Source organism: Emydura macquarii, unplaced genomic scaffold, assembly GCF_026122565.2.
Source record: "Emydura macquarii macquarii isolate MOO-44397 ecotype Brisbane River unplaced genomic scaffold, CSIRO-AGI_Emac_v2 contig_374, whole genome shotgun sequence".
Taxonomy (NCBI): Eukaryota; Metazoa; Chordata; order Testudines; family Chelidae; genus Emydura; species Emydura macquarii.
The window spans coordinates 7,950,551-7,964,445 of record NW_027130511.1 but is presented as its reverse complement, the minus strand read 5'-3'; the positions used below and the strand labels follow the sequence as shown (position 1 = coordinate 7,964,445).

Here is a 13,895-nt window from a genome sequence, read left to right as displayed (position 1 = left end):
GAACGGGGTGCTCCGAAATCCCCAGGGATCTCCCCACAACCCAAACTCTGCTGTGTGTGGAACTCATCAGCCTCTCTTGCCTGCCATTTCCGACAGACAGACCCGCCAGCCACAGCCCGCCCACACTTCTGTCGCAGGCCCAAGCTGCTGTGGCACATTACAGCCCCCGGAGGGCTTGGCTAGGGCTGGAGATCCACTCCTTTCCCAGTGGGACCTGAGGGGGGCTCCCACTGGGGGAGCAGGAGTGAGGGAGCCTAAAGGGGAATGAACATGGGGAGAGAGCTCTCCTCTCTTGCAGCAGGCTGGGGAGTCCCCCAGGCAAATGGAGGCAGGCCTGTGTCAGGGGAAGAGCATGACTGAAGTGACAGGGCCTTCCCTCTTTGCCCAGCGGGTGCTTCAGTGCAGTACTGGTGGGAGACGGGAGGCAGAGAGCTGGGGTTTGCACAAATGGGCTGGAGCCCCTCATGTAAGAGAGGTTAGCACACTCACCTTCGCACTGTCCCCTGCGGCCCATGACGTAGCCCTTGGCACACTCACAGTGATATGATCCAGGTGTGTTGGTGCACCGCCCCCCCTGGCACACGCTGGGCTGCTCACACTCATTGAGATCTGTTAGCACCCAGGGATAGGTCCCGTCAGTGAGCTGGGCTGGGCTATGGGAGCTGGCTCTGCCTGTGTGACCGCGTGCAGGGCCCTCCTGGTCCCTTCGCCCCAAACGCTCTCTGAATGGCCACTCCCTTCCCCTCATTCTAACCCCTCCCGAGAGCCAACCTGTGCCCTCACGCCAATGAGGAGGAATGGCAGCACCAGGCTGTACTCATGGCCACACCCCCCTCTGCCATCCGCCAGCCCCGCCTTATTGCTGCTGGGCACCCTCACTTGCCACAGCAGGCTGGAGACAGGCAAGGCCATGGCCAGGGCTTCCTGTGTGCTTGGCAGAGGGCCCAGCTAGTAAGGAGCACAGAACAGGAATGGAGCAAGCAGCAGGGCTGCTTGCCAGCTGCCAGCGGGTGATGTTCTGCTGAGCTTCCTCTTGCTCAGGTGCTCAGAGAGGGGCCTGGGACCCAGGGCAGGGGATGCTGCAGCAGGGCTCGTTGGGCACCATGCCCCTGGCCCAGGGGACCAGAACAGGCCCCAGGCTGAGCAGTTTTCTGGAAGAAAAGCCTTTGCTGACTGACTCTTTTGTGCGGAGTCTTTCCGCAGCCTGCACAGCTCACTGTCCTGCCCCAGCGAGAAGCTGGGGGAGCGAACAAGGAGAGGAGTCCTTATGAGGGGTTCTTCTAGGGCAGGCTTGGGCAGCAGCATGTGTGGGGAAGCCCAGGATCATATGAAGGAGGAGGCTGGACCCCCCACACGTGGGCAGGGGCGGTCCCAGGAACCTTTCTGGCAAGGCGCCCCCTGTGGATGTGGGCAGTGAGCGTGTGCCGGATGGAGCATCACTTACCCTGACAGGTCGGTCCATCCCGGGAGACGAGCAGGGTGTACCCCGGGTAGCAGAGGCAGGAGTAGGAGCCCACGCTGTTGATGCAGTGACCCTTCCCAGCGCAGGGATCTCTCCCACACTCATCGTTATCTGGGTCCGGAGGAGAGGAACAGGGTCACCTGGGTGACACCATTAGCCCGCCCATTTCCTACAGATGTCCCTGGAGCATGGGACCAAGCAAGGGCCTGAGGGGCCCCACCTCCCCCACTCACCGTTTCCTCAGGGAGCTCACTAGATGATAGGAGGCCCCTGTTTGTCAGCCATGCACCACTGGAGGGCAGCATCCCCACACATGGAGGGAGCGGGATGGTTCTGCCCTTCAAACCTCCCCTGGCTACTAAAGCTGGGGAAGCAGGACAGAGAGAATGATCCTAGGCCACAGGGCTGTTCTGCCCTGGAAGACAGCAGGGTTGGTGCCCTGCAAAAGTCCTGGTTCAACCAGGCTTTGCGCTCAGGAATCAGCCGGGGTCAGCACTGCCCAGCTTCTCTCCACACTGCCTGTTTCCTGAGGCGGGATTTCTGACACCCATTGTCTCCCCACTTGCCTCCTTTAGAAACAGCAGAGCTAGTGACATACCAATGCACTGGGGGAGGCTGGGATGCAGCCGGTAGCCGGGCCCGCACACGCAGGTGTATCTGCCTGGCAGGTTCACACATGTGCCTGGACCACACGTGTCGCGTGCAGAGGCACATCTATCGATTTCTGAAGGAGACAGACAGGGCAGAGTCACAGGCCCTTGCTCCCCCAGCACACAGTACAGGATTTTCCCTATTCCACAGCCGCCCGTCCGGTCACTAGCACCTTCCCCACTTCACAGACAGAAAGGGATTCAGCTCCCTGCCCCCTGGCATCTCAGACAGCTGGCTGAGCCAGGTCTTGGCAGCCTCCAGTCACAACAAGAGGGATGGACTCACCCTAGTGCCCAAGAACGGAGAGGAAGTGCTAATGGCCAGCACATGTGGGCCTTACAGGAGGGCTATGGCTTCCCAGGGCTCCAGACCCTGCAGCTAGGCACCGCCTATCGTCTCTACTTGTTTCGAAGTGGGCTGAGTGGGAGCAGGAGGCTGGGAGGCCTTGGCCCCAGCCCCTGTGCTGGAAAGCAGGGAAAGCCCTTGGAGAGCTAGAAAGAAAACAACAAACCAGCTCTGTCTGGCCTGGACAGGTAAGTGGCTCCCCAGGAGCCAGGGCAACCCTGTAACAGGCCACTGGGAGCAGGGCAGGCACAGTCACAGGGGCTTTAGTGCCAGCTCAGTGTGGGCCATTCATATGCTGCTCCCCTTTCTGCTGCCTCCAGCCTGGGTCTCACTAATCCCGGGTCAGACAGAGGAAGCAGCTCAGCAGCAGTGAATGCAGGAAGGGCAAGGAGAGGCCGGCAGAGACCCACTCATGCCCCAACAGTGAGACAATCCCATCACTAAACCAACACACACAAACAAAAGGCTATTGTGGGAGGCACATTCCACAGCCAGGTGCCTATGCCAGGGGTTCTCCGGATGGCACTTCGGGCCCTGAGCAGGGGCAGCGCTCCCAGACACTTAGACAAGCCTAGAATAACAGAGCTGCTATTATTCAGGCAGTAAACAAGCCTCCCCTGGGAGCCACACACTTCCCATTCCACCACAGCTTCCAGATGACTCAACTCTGACTGCAGCAGGGATTGGGCCAAAGCCACAAGAGAGACCCTGCCTGCCACTCTCTTTCCTCGGGAATCCTTCCCTCTCGCCTCTGCCCAGAGACCCGGAGACCCTGCTGTTCGCAGTGCAGAGATCCAGCTAGTCCCACATATTCTGCAGGCTGCTTCCATCCCCATCACTCTGGGAAGGCACAGCAGGCACCAGGTGGAACTGTGTATGGGGGAAATGGCACTGATTTATGTGTTTAGCACAGGTCAAAGCGAGGGCTCTCTTGGGTGATAGGTCACTGCGCCTGGCTGGGCAACAATGAAGGGCTGTGTTAACTCATGGCATAAATCCTAAACTTCCCCCTTCTGTGTGATCCAGACAAGACCGTGTGTTATACAAATTAAACACAGACAGTGGAAGTCAAAGCATCTGCTCTTCGTACGGGAGCACTCTTAGACCCACTGAGATCTGCCTATATATCTCAGCACACGCCTATGCCTGGTGGCATCCACTGGGATTTGGCATACCAGGGATCCTCCTGAGGGACGTGGGGGGCTCTGTGTTCAGACTGGCTCACATTGATCTGCAGTGCCTGCCCCGTGAGGCAAGTAAACCCCATTTAGAGCTGCTGACAAACCTGCGATCTGTGCTGCAGCTATGTCCTCCCCTGCAGCCTCTGGGCCTGGCTGGGCGGGAGGGTGAGGGAATGTCTCCTCCACTACATCCCCTGCAGACGAGAGTGACGTGTGAGCGCCAGCCTGGCACCACAGTCAGACACAGTAGCACTTGTAAGCCTGAGCCCTGCCTATGAACCCCCAACCTCTACATCCCAACAGTTTGCAATACCCAGAGAGCGGCTGCAGAGTAGCGGGCGTGGGTATCAAACCCCAGCTCTGAGCCCCGATGCGAATGTTATGCCACGACACCACGGGACCAGCTTGTCGCCTGATCCAGGCCACAGAGAAATTTCACAACCAACCATCTTGCTGCTGCATGTTGGGGGTGCAGATCCCCTGCTGCTGTTCCCTGCAACCTGGCCCCTGCCACCAACTCCTTCCTGCCCACCCCCCTGGTGCCAGTTACAGAGCCTAGCATGCAGAGACCGTGAATGTGGACAGATGATAACAGAGCCCCATCCCCAGGCAGGAGGAATGGCTCTTCCAATACATGAAATGGAGTACGGCCCTCCCTGCCCTGCATCTCCTGGGGCTGCCCTGTTCCTGCAGTCCTTTGCAGTTCTGCGTGGCACAGCCCATTTGGAGCAACACAGGAGATTAGGAGATGTCTATGAAATAAAGCTGCCTTCCCATGGCCCCAAAGTTATCAGCACAGCCTGAAGCTGCCAGCTGGGCCAACCCTGGTCCTCCTTCCTCTTTTCTATTTGCAGCTTGATCACAACTGGGCTCTTACGCACCTGGGTGTGTGGCAGGTTCTTGGGTGCCATCAGCAGTGCCCTGTGGGTTAGAAACACAAACACAAAGATTGGCTCTGCCTCAACCACTCAGGGATGTGCCCAGGGGCAAGAGAGAGGTGAGCTTCCTCCTGCCCCATCCTGGCTGCTGGTACACACTGAGGGTACCGCAATGGCAGATGAGGCTGCTGGTGTGTGGAACTGTTGGAGCCTCAGTGTGCTGGACCCTAAACAAAGCATTATGCCTACATTTCTGCATTCAGTTCCCTCCAAGCCTCTTCCACAGGCTGACTGCACAGCTACAAACTTCAGGGCCAAGTAACTGCATTATCTAGTGCCCCAGATGGGAACCAGGCTAATTTTGTGAGGTGCTCTAGAATCTGCACTGGGCAGGCAATCCTTGGCAGAGATTGTCCCAGGGACGATCTCCAGAATGTCAGTGTGGTTTCCCCTGGTTTTGCTGGAGAACCTCTGGGAAGTCCTGTGGATGCCTGTTGTGAGCTCTGAATCCTCCATTCAAGGGGCAAGAGTAGTGATTCTTTAGCAAAAGTCTCCCTTATTCAGGTTGTTAATTAGTCATTGTCATTAACCAGCTGTTAACAAACACAAACCAAAGCAGTTTTAAATAGTCTGGCTAAACTTCTTCCCCCCTCATTAGGTCAGCTTTCACATTTTCAGACTGTCGTCATTTCACTAATTCTCCAGTCATCAGAGAGTCTGCCCAGCCTGACTAGAGGAAGGATGACCCAAGATCAGGGGGCTAGCTTAGGACTGGAGAGACCTGGGTTCAAGTGCCAGCACTTCCCCAGAACCCCTGCATGACCTTGGACTAGTTGCTTAGTTTCTCCATTGTTTGGGAACCAGTAAAATAGGGCTAACAGCTGTTCCCTATCTCCCTGAGGCATTGTGAGGCTGAATACATTAAAGACTGGGAGGTGCTCAGCTACTATGGCCGTGCAGGCCACAGGAGCACACAGGAGTGACAGTCTGGACTTCAATGTCTGCTGTCAAACTGAAAAAACCTTTCCAAACCAGCCCAAAGAAGCACACACAACAAAGGCCCAAGCCCCATTTTTTCCCTTTGCAAGTTACTTTTAAGCTTTATTTCTAAATGTTTAGTGCACAAGGAGGCAAACAAACCTCAAAATCCTATCGGGAGGGGGACTATTCTCGCCTAACCCTCAACAGTAGGGTGTCAGCTGCTCCTAAGCCCAAAGCCTCAGCTGGTGCGTGAACGTTGCAGCTGATCTGTGGTAAGTAAAAATGCCTGGCTGTCAGTGGGTTTTCTAGCCCCCTCCAGCACCTCAGCAAACCCTTCACCTTCTTGATCAGTAGCTATTTATTAGAAAGACTCCTTTCCCCTCATTACTCCAACTCGAACCCAGTGTTTCCCACTTGTTAATTTTCCCACTTGTGAAGTTCATCACAAACATACCCTGACCCTGTCATCTGCCTGCAGCACAGGCTTGACTCACCTGACGATCTGGAGAGTGACCTGGAAAATTAAACAGCACATGGTGAGTGTCAGAACAAGAAACGTCAGCCCCCCAGATTCATCCAGGAGCCCAGACTGTGCTACCCTCACTTGCTTCCCAGAGCCTCCCATTTCTCCCAGCACAAGATGAGAACTTGTCCTTCCAAACCCAGCATGCAGAGCAGCCCTGGCTCCTCCCCCAGTGTGAGCAGGGACCCTGGGAACTCACATTCTAACAGACCATGGTTCAAGTGACAGTAGCCACTGTCTCCCCTCTCTGGATTTACATTCCCAGCCTGAGTGCAGCGGAATAACCGCCCAGGGATACTAGTGCCAGGATTCACACTCAGAGCCCTAAGCTCAGCTGGAGCCACAGCCCCACTCAGCAGGGCACATCTGCATCAGACTGCAGCTTTCAAGTGCGGAGGCAGCATGGCCAGCCAGCAGCAGCACCTATTAGCATCTGAGCCTGGAACTCAGAGCTTGCCCCTGTCTCCAGGCCCAGGAAGCTCTGAAAAGGTCATGCCCTATACCATTGGGATACAGGGCAAGAAGGCATTGCATAGCCCTGCCAGCTGAAGTGGACTCAGGTCAGCTCAAGCACAGTCACACATAGGTACAGAGGGTGAAATGGGGAATTCATGCCCTCCTGCTGGGCACCCATGTGTGTAGCTGCTACTAACGTTGCATTACATCCCAATCTACCTTCTGCTGCTGAGGTTCCAGCACGTAGGAGCGTACCCGTGACTCCACCGCTCAGGGCTTCCTGCAGCTGCTGCCTTTTTGCTGCCCCATTGGGCGTCCGGTTGCTGCTCTCCCCCTGCTCCTCTGAGCTGAATGGCAGCTCTTCTGCCTCCGCCTTTCTCATGGACAGACGGATATCTGAGCTGGAGTAGGTGTAGCCATGTCCTGCTGGGCAAATCTCCTTAAAGGCTTCTGCAAGGGAGACACAGACCAAGGCTGACATGGGGGAAAGGGGCAGAAACCAGTCAAGAGCACACAGGGCTGTGCATCTGGCAAGATCCAGTGGGGGAACTGAAGATGCTGTCCTCTGTTACGCAGGTGAGAATGGCCAGCTGTGTGTGTGTGTGTGTGTATGTACGCCCGCCCCCCCACCCCCATCCATCAGTCTGCCAGGGTTAAACTATGGGTCTGTCCCATGGCTAGAATGCTGCAAGCCCCAGAGCCATTCTAGTACTCTGGCCCTTTGGGTTTTGCACATGTGCAAAGATGCCTTCCACCCAGTCCAGGGGGATGTGTAAGGAATTCCCTGCCCTGTGGAGCTCTGTGCTTGTCTCTCTCCTACTTAACACACTGGTAAATGCCAAACCCATCCTTGCTTGGTGCATTGGGGCACTTGAAGGCTGACATTTCAGGAAAGGAGAAACTTTAACTGTAGGGGAGGCAGAGTGAGATGAAAGGGACTGTCAGGCTAACACAGGTATGGAGAAGGCTGTGGTCTCCCTCTGGGGCAGTGCTGCATGACAGCTGCTTGGCAAGGAACTTCCACAAGCTCAGATCACTCACTGTGCAGCTTGCGCTGCAGATCCTCCAGGTCTGGAATCTGCTCTGCTCCAGTCCAGCCTCAAAGTGGCAGGCTGCTCTCCGCTAGTGCACTCGACCTCCTGGCAAGCAGCCATGCAGCCCACAGTCTCTGTGCTGGCCTGTGACCCTGACACTCAGTCCCCCTTAGGCTGTTCACACCCACTTCCCAACATGTCAGAGCATGGGAAGGCGCCTGCACTGGTTCTGGCCGAGGGGCCATGAAAAGGTGAAAGGGGAAGTAAGCCCAAGCTCCAGGCTTATAACACTGGAAACAGCTGGGCAGCAGACACAGCCCTCACCTGACCCGGGCATAGGACACTTCTCACAATTCTTCCCCCATCCTTTGCCAACACGGCTGCAGCAACAGATCTGTTTGGTGATGCTCTGGGCGAGTGGTAGGGTACAGACACCTCCTGCCGCTGAGCGATAGCACAGCCCCTGCTCCATGGACACCGCCTTATCCGCTGAAACACAAGCCCAGACTTAGTGTCAGAAGCCAATCTGCCACCTCTGCCAGGCACAGACTGACAAGGAAAAGTGCTGCCTGTCATCACCTTCAAGGTGCTTCCAAGGTCTGCCTCTCTGTCTCCAGCCCTCGGGACTTCTCGCATCCACTTCTGCCACAACGATCTCCCCACTCCCCCTACACATGGGTACCACTTGCTCACGCCACTCAGCCTTTGCCCCTGGTTGAGGAGGACTTTGGTGAAACGCTGCAGACCCCTCTCCCTGATGCTGCTGCTTCCATAGTACATCTCTCCCCAGCCCATATCTGCTTGGGCATTCAGCCCTAGGACCTCTTCCTTAGCCAGAAGCTGGGTCTCCTTCCTGGCTGTGGGCACCAGTCTATTGCGGAGATCCAACAGAAGCAGCATGGAAGGGATGGGCTTCTATTTCAACTCCAGAAACTCCAGTGCAGGTGCTCTCAACACCCTTCCCCACAACTGCACTCCTGAGGAAAGGTCACTGCTTTCACAGCCATCTTTCCAGAAGCTGGATGCAGGCTCTCTATCTACTGTATTCTCTGCCATAGTGCCACCGCCACGGCCACTCAGTTATGCAGTCAACAACCCAATGGAAACAAGGGAGAGAAATGGGCGAGCACCGCATGGGAGCTGAGCTCAGCAGCCCTGTACGAGGCGAGTGCTGGGGCACATGGGTACATATCCATGCACACACATCATGCACGGCTTGAATGCACACACACAGGATCTCACACCAGCTCAGTGCACATGTACTTTTATTTACACACACACACGCACTCTCTCTCTTTCTCACTCTCAGGGCATAGAGACACAAAGGCACACACAGGGGCACACTGACACATGATATCTTGTCTCTCTGGCTCACTATCTGCTGGTTCCTGGGGACACTTTGGGTGACGTTACTGTGGACTCTGGGCAGCTGCTTCCAGGCAGCCGGGCAGGGCTTCGTCTCCAGAGTACTTACAGACACAGCGACTGCGGGATAGGTCCAGCATGGTGCCAGGTTTGCAGGTGCAGAGGAAGCTGCCCCGGGTGTTTACACATTCAGCATCTTTACACAGGCCAAGCATCAGGCACTCGTTGATATCTGCAGGATGGAAGCAGAGAACAGAATCAGACACAGTGCCTTGGGTCTGCCCATTGACTGAAGGCAGTGACAGCAGCACGTGGCAGGGGGAACTGCAGCAGGCAAGGGAAGGGGCTGCAATGCAACAGGGCAGAGATCTGCAACACCCTCTATTGCTATGTAACTAAATTGCCAGTGATCTCTTCCCACAGCCTGGTTGGTGTCAGTGCAGAGAAGGGCAGAGAACAGCAAATCGAACAGCAAACTGACAAATCACACCATGTGCAACAGTCCCACAAGCAACACCTCCTCTCTGAGGCCCTTCTAAGCCCCCACCTCCACCCCATGGGCTGATACCGACCCCCATGCAACCAGCAAACTGTAGGGGTCTTTACCCTCCAGCAACACAACTGGTTTCTCCAGCATTGAACCAGTCAAGAGGGGACAGTGGGAATCACCAGAATAAATTCCCATGCATTTCCCCACATACAGGACTGGAGAAGATCTGATGTGAGAGCTGCTGCGGGTGGGTTGCACCAGGAGCCCAGAGTGACAGAGATCAGTGTCCTGGCCGGAGCCCTGCTGACTCAGGCACTGGTAGAAAACATGAGTTAGCAAAGGCCCAGACACCTAGGAGCATAGGAGAGCTGGGGCGACTCTCTCTGTAGCTAGACAGGGTAGGGGAATTTGCAGGTAGCATTTGGCTTTCCATGGTCTCACCTAACATTTCTATCCCTCTGATAATGGAGGTAACATATCCCAGGGGAGTGCTGCTTGAGAGTGAAGGCTGAAAGGGGCACAGGGTCGAAATGTTCTCAGCCCACAAGAGCTTCAGATGGAAGGAGTGAGGGCAGGGAACTGTGGTACTGCCTGGCACCCTGCAGACATCCCTGAGACTCTCTGTCCCCTCCTTGATGCTGTCAGCTGAGAGTGACCCCGCAGGCCCAGGGCACAGGATTCCACTCCAGGGCCAGCAGAGTCCTGCCCGGCTCTCTCATACTTTCCCTTCAACAAGCGCTAGAAATTTAGGGGAGGGGACACCATGTCAGAGTGAGGCCAGGCCCTGGCAGGGCCCCTCTAGGCACTGACTGTATGGACGGTGCCCTCTGAGATTTCCAATTGCTCCATTTCCAAAACAGTACAAAACAGTCTCCCCTCATGCCTGGCTCCTTCTGCTCATGACACAGTCTGGGAAAGTCCAGCTTCAGGCCCCAAGGGGTTAATACCTGCCACTGCTGGCAGTGGATGCCCAGCGAGGCAGTGTCTTGTATCGCACAGGTCACCTGACTCTACAAAGTGCTGCTCTCTCTAGGGGGCCTGATCTAATCATAGCCATGTAGGGCCGGAAGGGACCTCAATGGGCCACCTAGTCCATCCCCTCCGCGGAGGCAGTTAAGTACAATGGTCCAATGGGCCATGTTAACCTGCAAAAAGTGTTTCAAGAGCAAACAGCCAACTTCTCATTAGCCTTGCCTCTCTCCTTCCCTGCTGCTGATGCTCCAATCATCCAGTCGGGTCCATTCACCATGTACCATCCAGATGTGGAAGTTGTACAGCATGCCATGGGTTAGGAAGGAATTCGGGAGCCTGGCTTTCTTAGCTGAGCCCCAGGTGGGTACAATAATGTGCCAGGAGATTCCTGACTCTCCCCCCTGCATTATAGACTTTCCTAAAACCTCCTACGCTCTGTCCCAGAGTCCTGCCTTGCCTGTCTCCTAGCCAAGTTCACCTGCAGTCTGATCCCGGCCTCCTGACCTGGCTATGGCCCTTTTGTTCCTCCCTGCAGCTGCCTTCAGATTCAATTGCTCTGCACCTTATTTCTGTGATTTTGGCTAATGAAAAGGAATGACTGAAAGTTACTGGCCCTTCTTACTGCTCTATCAGATCAGGCTACTGCTGCTACTAGTCTGGCATCTAACCTGCTCTAGTGAACCAGGCCAGTGCTTAATTTATGCCCCGGCACCTCTAGGCTTGGCAGTTCATAGCCAGGGCACATCTGGGTTTGCTGCATCAGTTATGAATGTAAAAAATTGCTTGAGCCCCGGCATCTCTTTCATTAAAATTTAAGCACTGGATCAGGTCTCTGAGTCTCTCAAGTCCCATATCTCACCTTCTGCCGCACAGCATAAGCGCACTGATCTCAGCTAGTGTAGTGTCCAGTAGGACACTTGTACTCTGAACTGCTTGACAGGAACTTTCATGATGGCTGCAATCCCACATCCGCTGTGCAGAGCCTGTCAGGTGCAGCTGCATAGATGGCTCAAAAGATTGCTCTACTCTGCTATCCTCGTGGACATCACATGTTGCATCTCCCAGGGCTGTCCTGGCAAGGTCACTTTTAAAGCTGTCAGACTCAGGCTTGGCAGGACTTGACTCATCAACAAATCTCCTCCTTTCAATCAAATCCCCTGCGTGGCCAGACTGGGGCACTGTCTGCAAAGGGTGCATCCTCAAGAATCAGAGTGCTGGTGCACAGCAAGGGATGGTGAAACCTGCCCTTGTACTCACAGCCCAGCATCACTTGGAGGAGTGGAAGGGATGTCTCCAGCTTGTCACTGGTGCACCTGGTTCTGGGGATACATGCGTGTGAGCTAGCAGCTTCCAAGTCGAGCCAGGGCTCTGCCACGGATACAGCGTGTGATCTTAAATGAGTTCCCTCTCCCCCCTGGGCCATCTGTCAGATGGGAACAATGATACCAACAGGGGACCGGGAGGGTCAGTCAATGATTTAAAGCCAACTGGAAGCTCTCAAGAGTGCTGGCTAGGTACTTATCATCACTACCACCTGTGCAGCAGGAAGGACAGGCATCATTTCCTTCCTGTTCCACAGCTCCTCACAGTTTCCATCCAATAGACACCTAATAAGAGAGTAACCTCCAGCTGGACCCAGGGCCCACAGCAGGCAAGAGCCCCTGTTGCACAGAGAAAGCCCCCGCTGCAGGGTTCAGACAGACCCAGCATCCCCTTCACAGGGAGGGAGACACCAGCCGGAGCTTTTAATCCTTCAAACATGGAACATAGAAGCAGAGACTAGCTGTGTTGAGCCTTTATAGTGAAATGGAATAAACCTGGCCTCCAGCGTATGGTACCCAAATGGATTTGTCTGGGGCAGCAGTTTGCCTCCCCATCTTTGCCAGATGTAATCATTTATAAATGGGAAACTTCCCCAGGTGTCCCTGTTCAGCCAGGGTTGGGGAGGAGGGGTCAGGGACATTTCACAGGGGATAACCAGTGCAACTCTTGTGACCAGAGATACAAGGCCTGGAAGTGCCCGTCCGGTGCGTGCATCTTAATCAGCTCCCTGGAACCTGCCTTCCAGCAGAGGATGGAGATGAGGAGCAGCAGATACCACAGTGACACAGTCAAATCCTTGGAGAAAACCCTAGAGTGCAATAACCATTGGGAAGAACCAATCAAAACCCACCCAGCTAGATAGATACACAGAACGTTCTCACCAGCAAATATACCTCACCACAGCAGAATACACAGCACCAGCAGGCCCTCAAGCCAAGGCTCTCAGAATGGAAATCAGACCCACAGAGAGGAATAACTGATTGTACCATGGGACAGAAGAGGTCCAACCCATTTCCTACTCCTCTCTCCTCAAGTGATCAGAAATGACTTCCCATCTCAGGCTGATGGAAAACATGGGCATGTTGCCAGGCATCTGACCCATCGAGCCCACCCTATCTCAGTCACTACCGTCCCTCTCACTCCTCTGCCAGTGTGAGATGGCAGGGATGGCTCCATGCCATGTAGCACCCTGCTACTGAGTCAGGAACAGAGATTCACGTGATGTGAAACTCCAAGCAAGCTAGGAACCCCCATCCAGGGCAGACGTTTGATGCAGTGGGGGCCAAACCCCAAACATGGTGCAAAACCCCATCCAGGGCAGAGACTTGGTGTATCCATCCCTGATAGAGGCTACAGGGCTCATCTCTGTCATACGCCAGCAGCACTCCTCTGGCTTGCCATCATGAGGCACAGAATGGACCTGACTTGTCTGGAGTCTGCATGAGCAGAGGGACATAAGGGATTATAGTAACGAGCAGCACAAATTACACTGGCAGTGGCAGCTGAACTTTGTGCATCTAATTCAAACTAGAGGCCTAGATCCCATCACCTGCTCCCAGCCCCCTTGTGTTTTTCTCTCAGTGCAGTAAAGCTACCCTAACTGGGCAACTGAGGACTCCCCAGCATGGGAATCCCAAGTGACCCAGAAACAGCACTGCCAGCTGCACACTGCCCACCCCAGTCGGGGATGAGGCTGGATCCATGATAACAGTGCCGTGGGGGAAGGGGAGCCCACAAACCAGAACCACAAGCAGCCCAGCCATTTCTTCCCATTCTGCACATAGCTGGTTTGCATGTCTGTCGGTATCTCGGTAATAACCTCAGGTATACGGGGGCAGGGAAGGGGGAGCACATAGTACAAAGGCTCTAATGAGTTTACCGAGGGGCTGACAGTGTCAGAGTCTGAAGAGGAAACCAGATCCGAGTTGGAGATGCTGTGTTCCACGGCTCATCCATGTCACTAGCGTGACCAGACGTCCCAATATTATCAGGGGCTTTGTCCAGTGTAGGACCCTGTTGCCCCTGCGTAGGACTCTATTATCCCCTGATTTTTCACATTTGCTATCTGGTCATCCTACATGTCACACGCATTGTCCTCAGTGCGTTCTGAAGCAGGATCCTGGACTCTAGCACTGGCGTTGGCACCTTCACCAAACTGCTTGGGGCTTCTGGGTCCTAGGGATTACATGTTGCCCAGTCCCCCTGTGTGTTTCCTGTTGGCAGTTGCATGATCC

At 54.9% G+C, this 13,895-nt stretch overlaps 1 protein-coding gene across 1 annotated transcript in view; it reads right to left on the bottom strand.

The window, feature by feature from the left end:
• Window positions 1-13,895, bottom strand: part of LTBP2 (latent transforming growth factor beta binding protein 2) — a 123,390-nt gene that overhangs the window by 18,909 nt on the left and 90,586 nt on the right. Inside the window, exons 10-18 of the mRNA XM_067533334.1 lie at window positions 8,986-9,108; window positions 7,836-8,000; window positions 6,733-6,927; window positions 5,993-6,012; window positions 4,521-4,560; window positions 3,744-3,833; window positions 2,061-2,186; window positions 1,445-1,573; window positions 490-609 (exon numbers count right to left, since the gene is read on the bottom strand). Of these exons, the coding sequence (XP_067389435.1) occupies window positions 490-609; window positions 1,445-1,573; window positions 2,061-2,186; window positions 3,744-3,833; window positions 4,521-4,560; window positions 5,993-6,012; window positions 6,733-6,927; window positions 7,836-8,000; window positions 8,986-9,108 (1,008 nt within the window). The remainder of the gene's footprint in view (window positions 1-489; window positions 610-1,444; window positions 1,574-2,060; window positions 2,187-3,743; window positions 3,834-4,520; window positions 4,561-5,992; window positions 6,013-6,732; window positions 6,928-7,835; window positions 8,001-8,985; window positions 9,109-13,895) is intronic.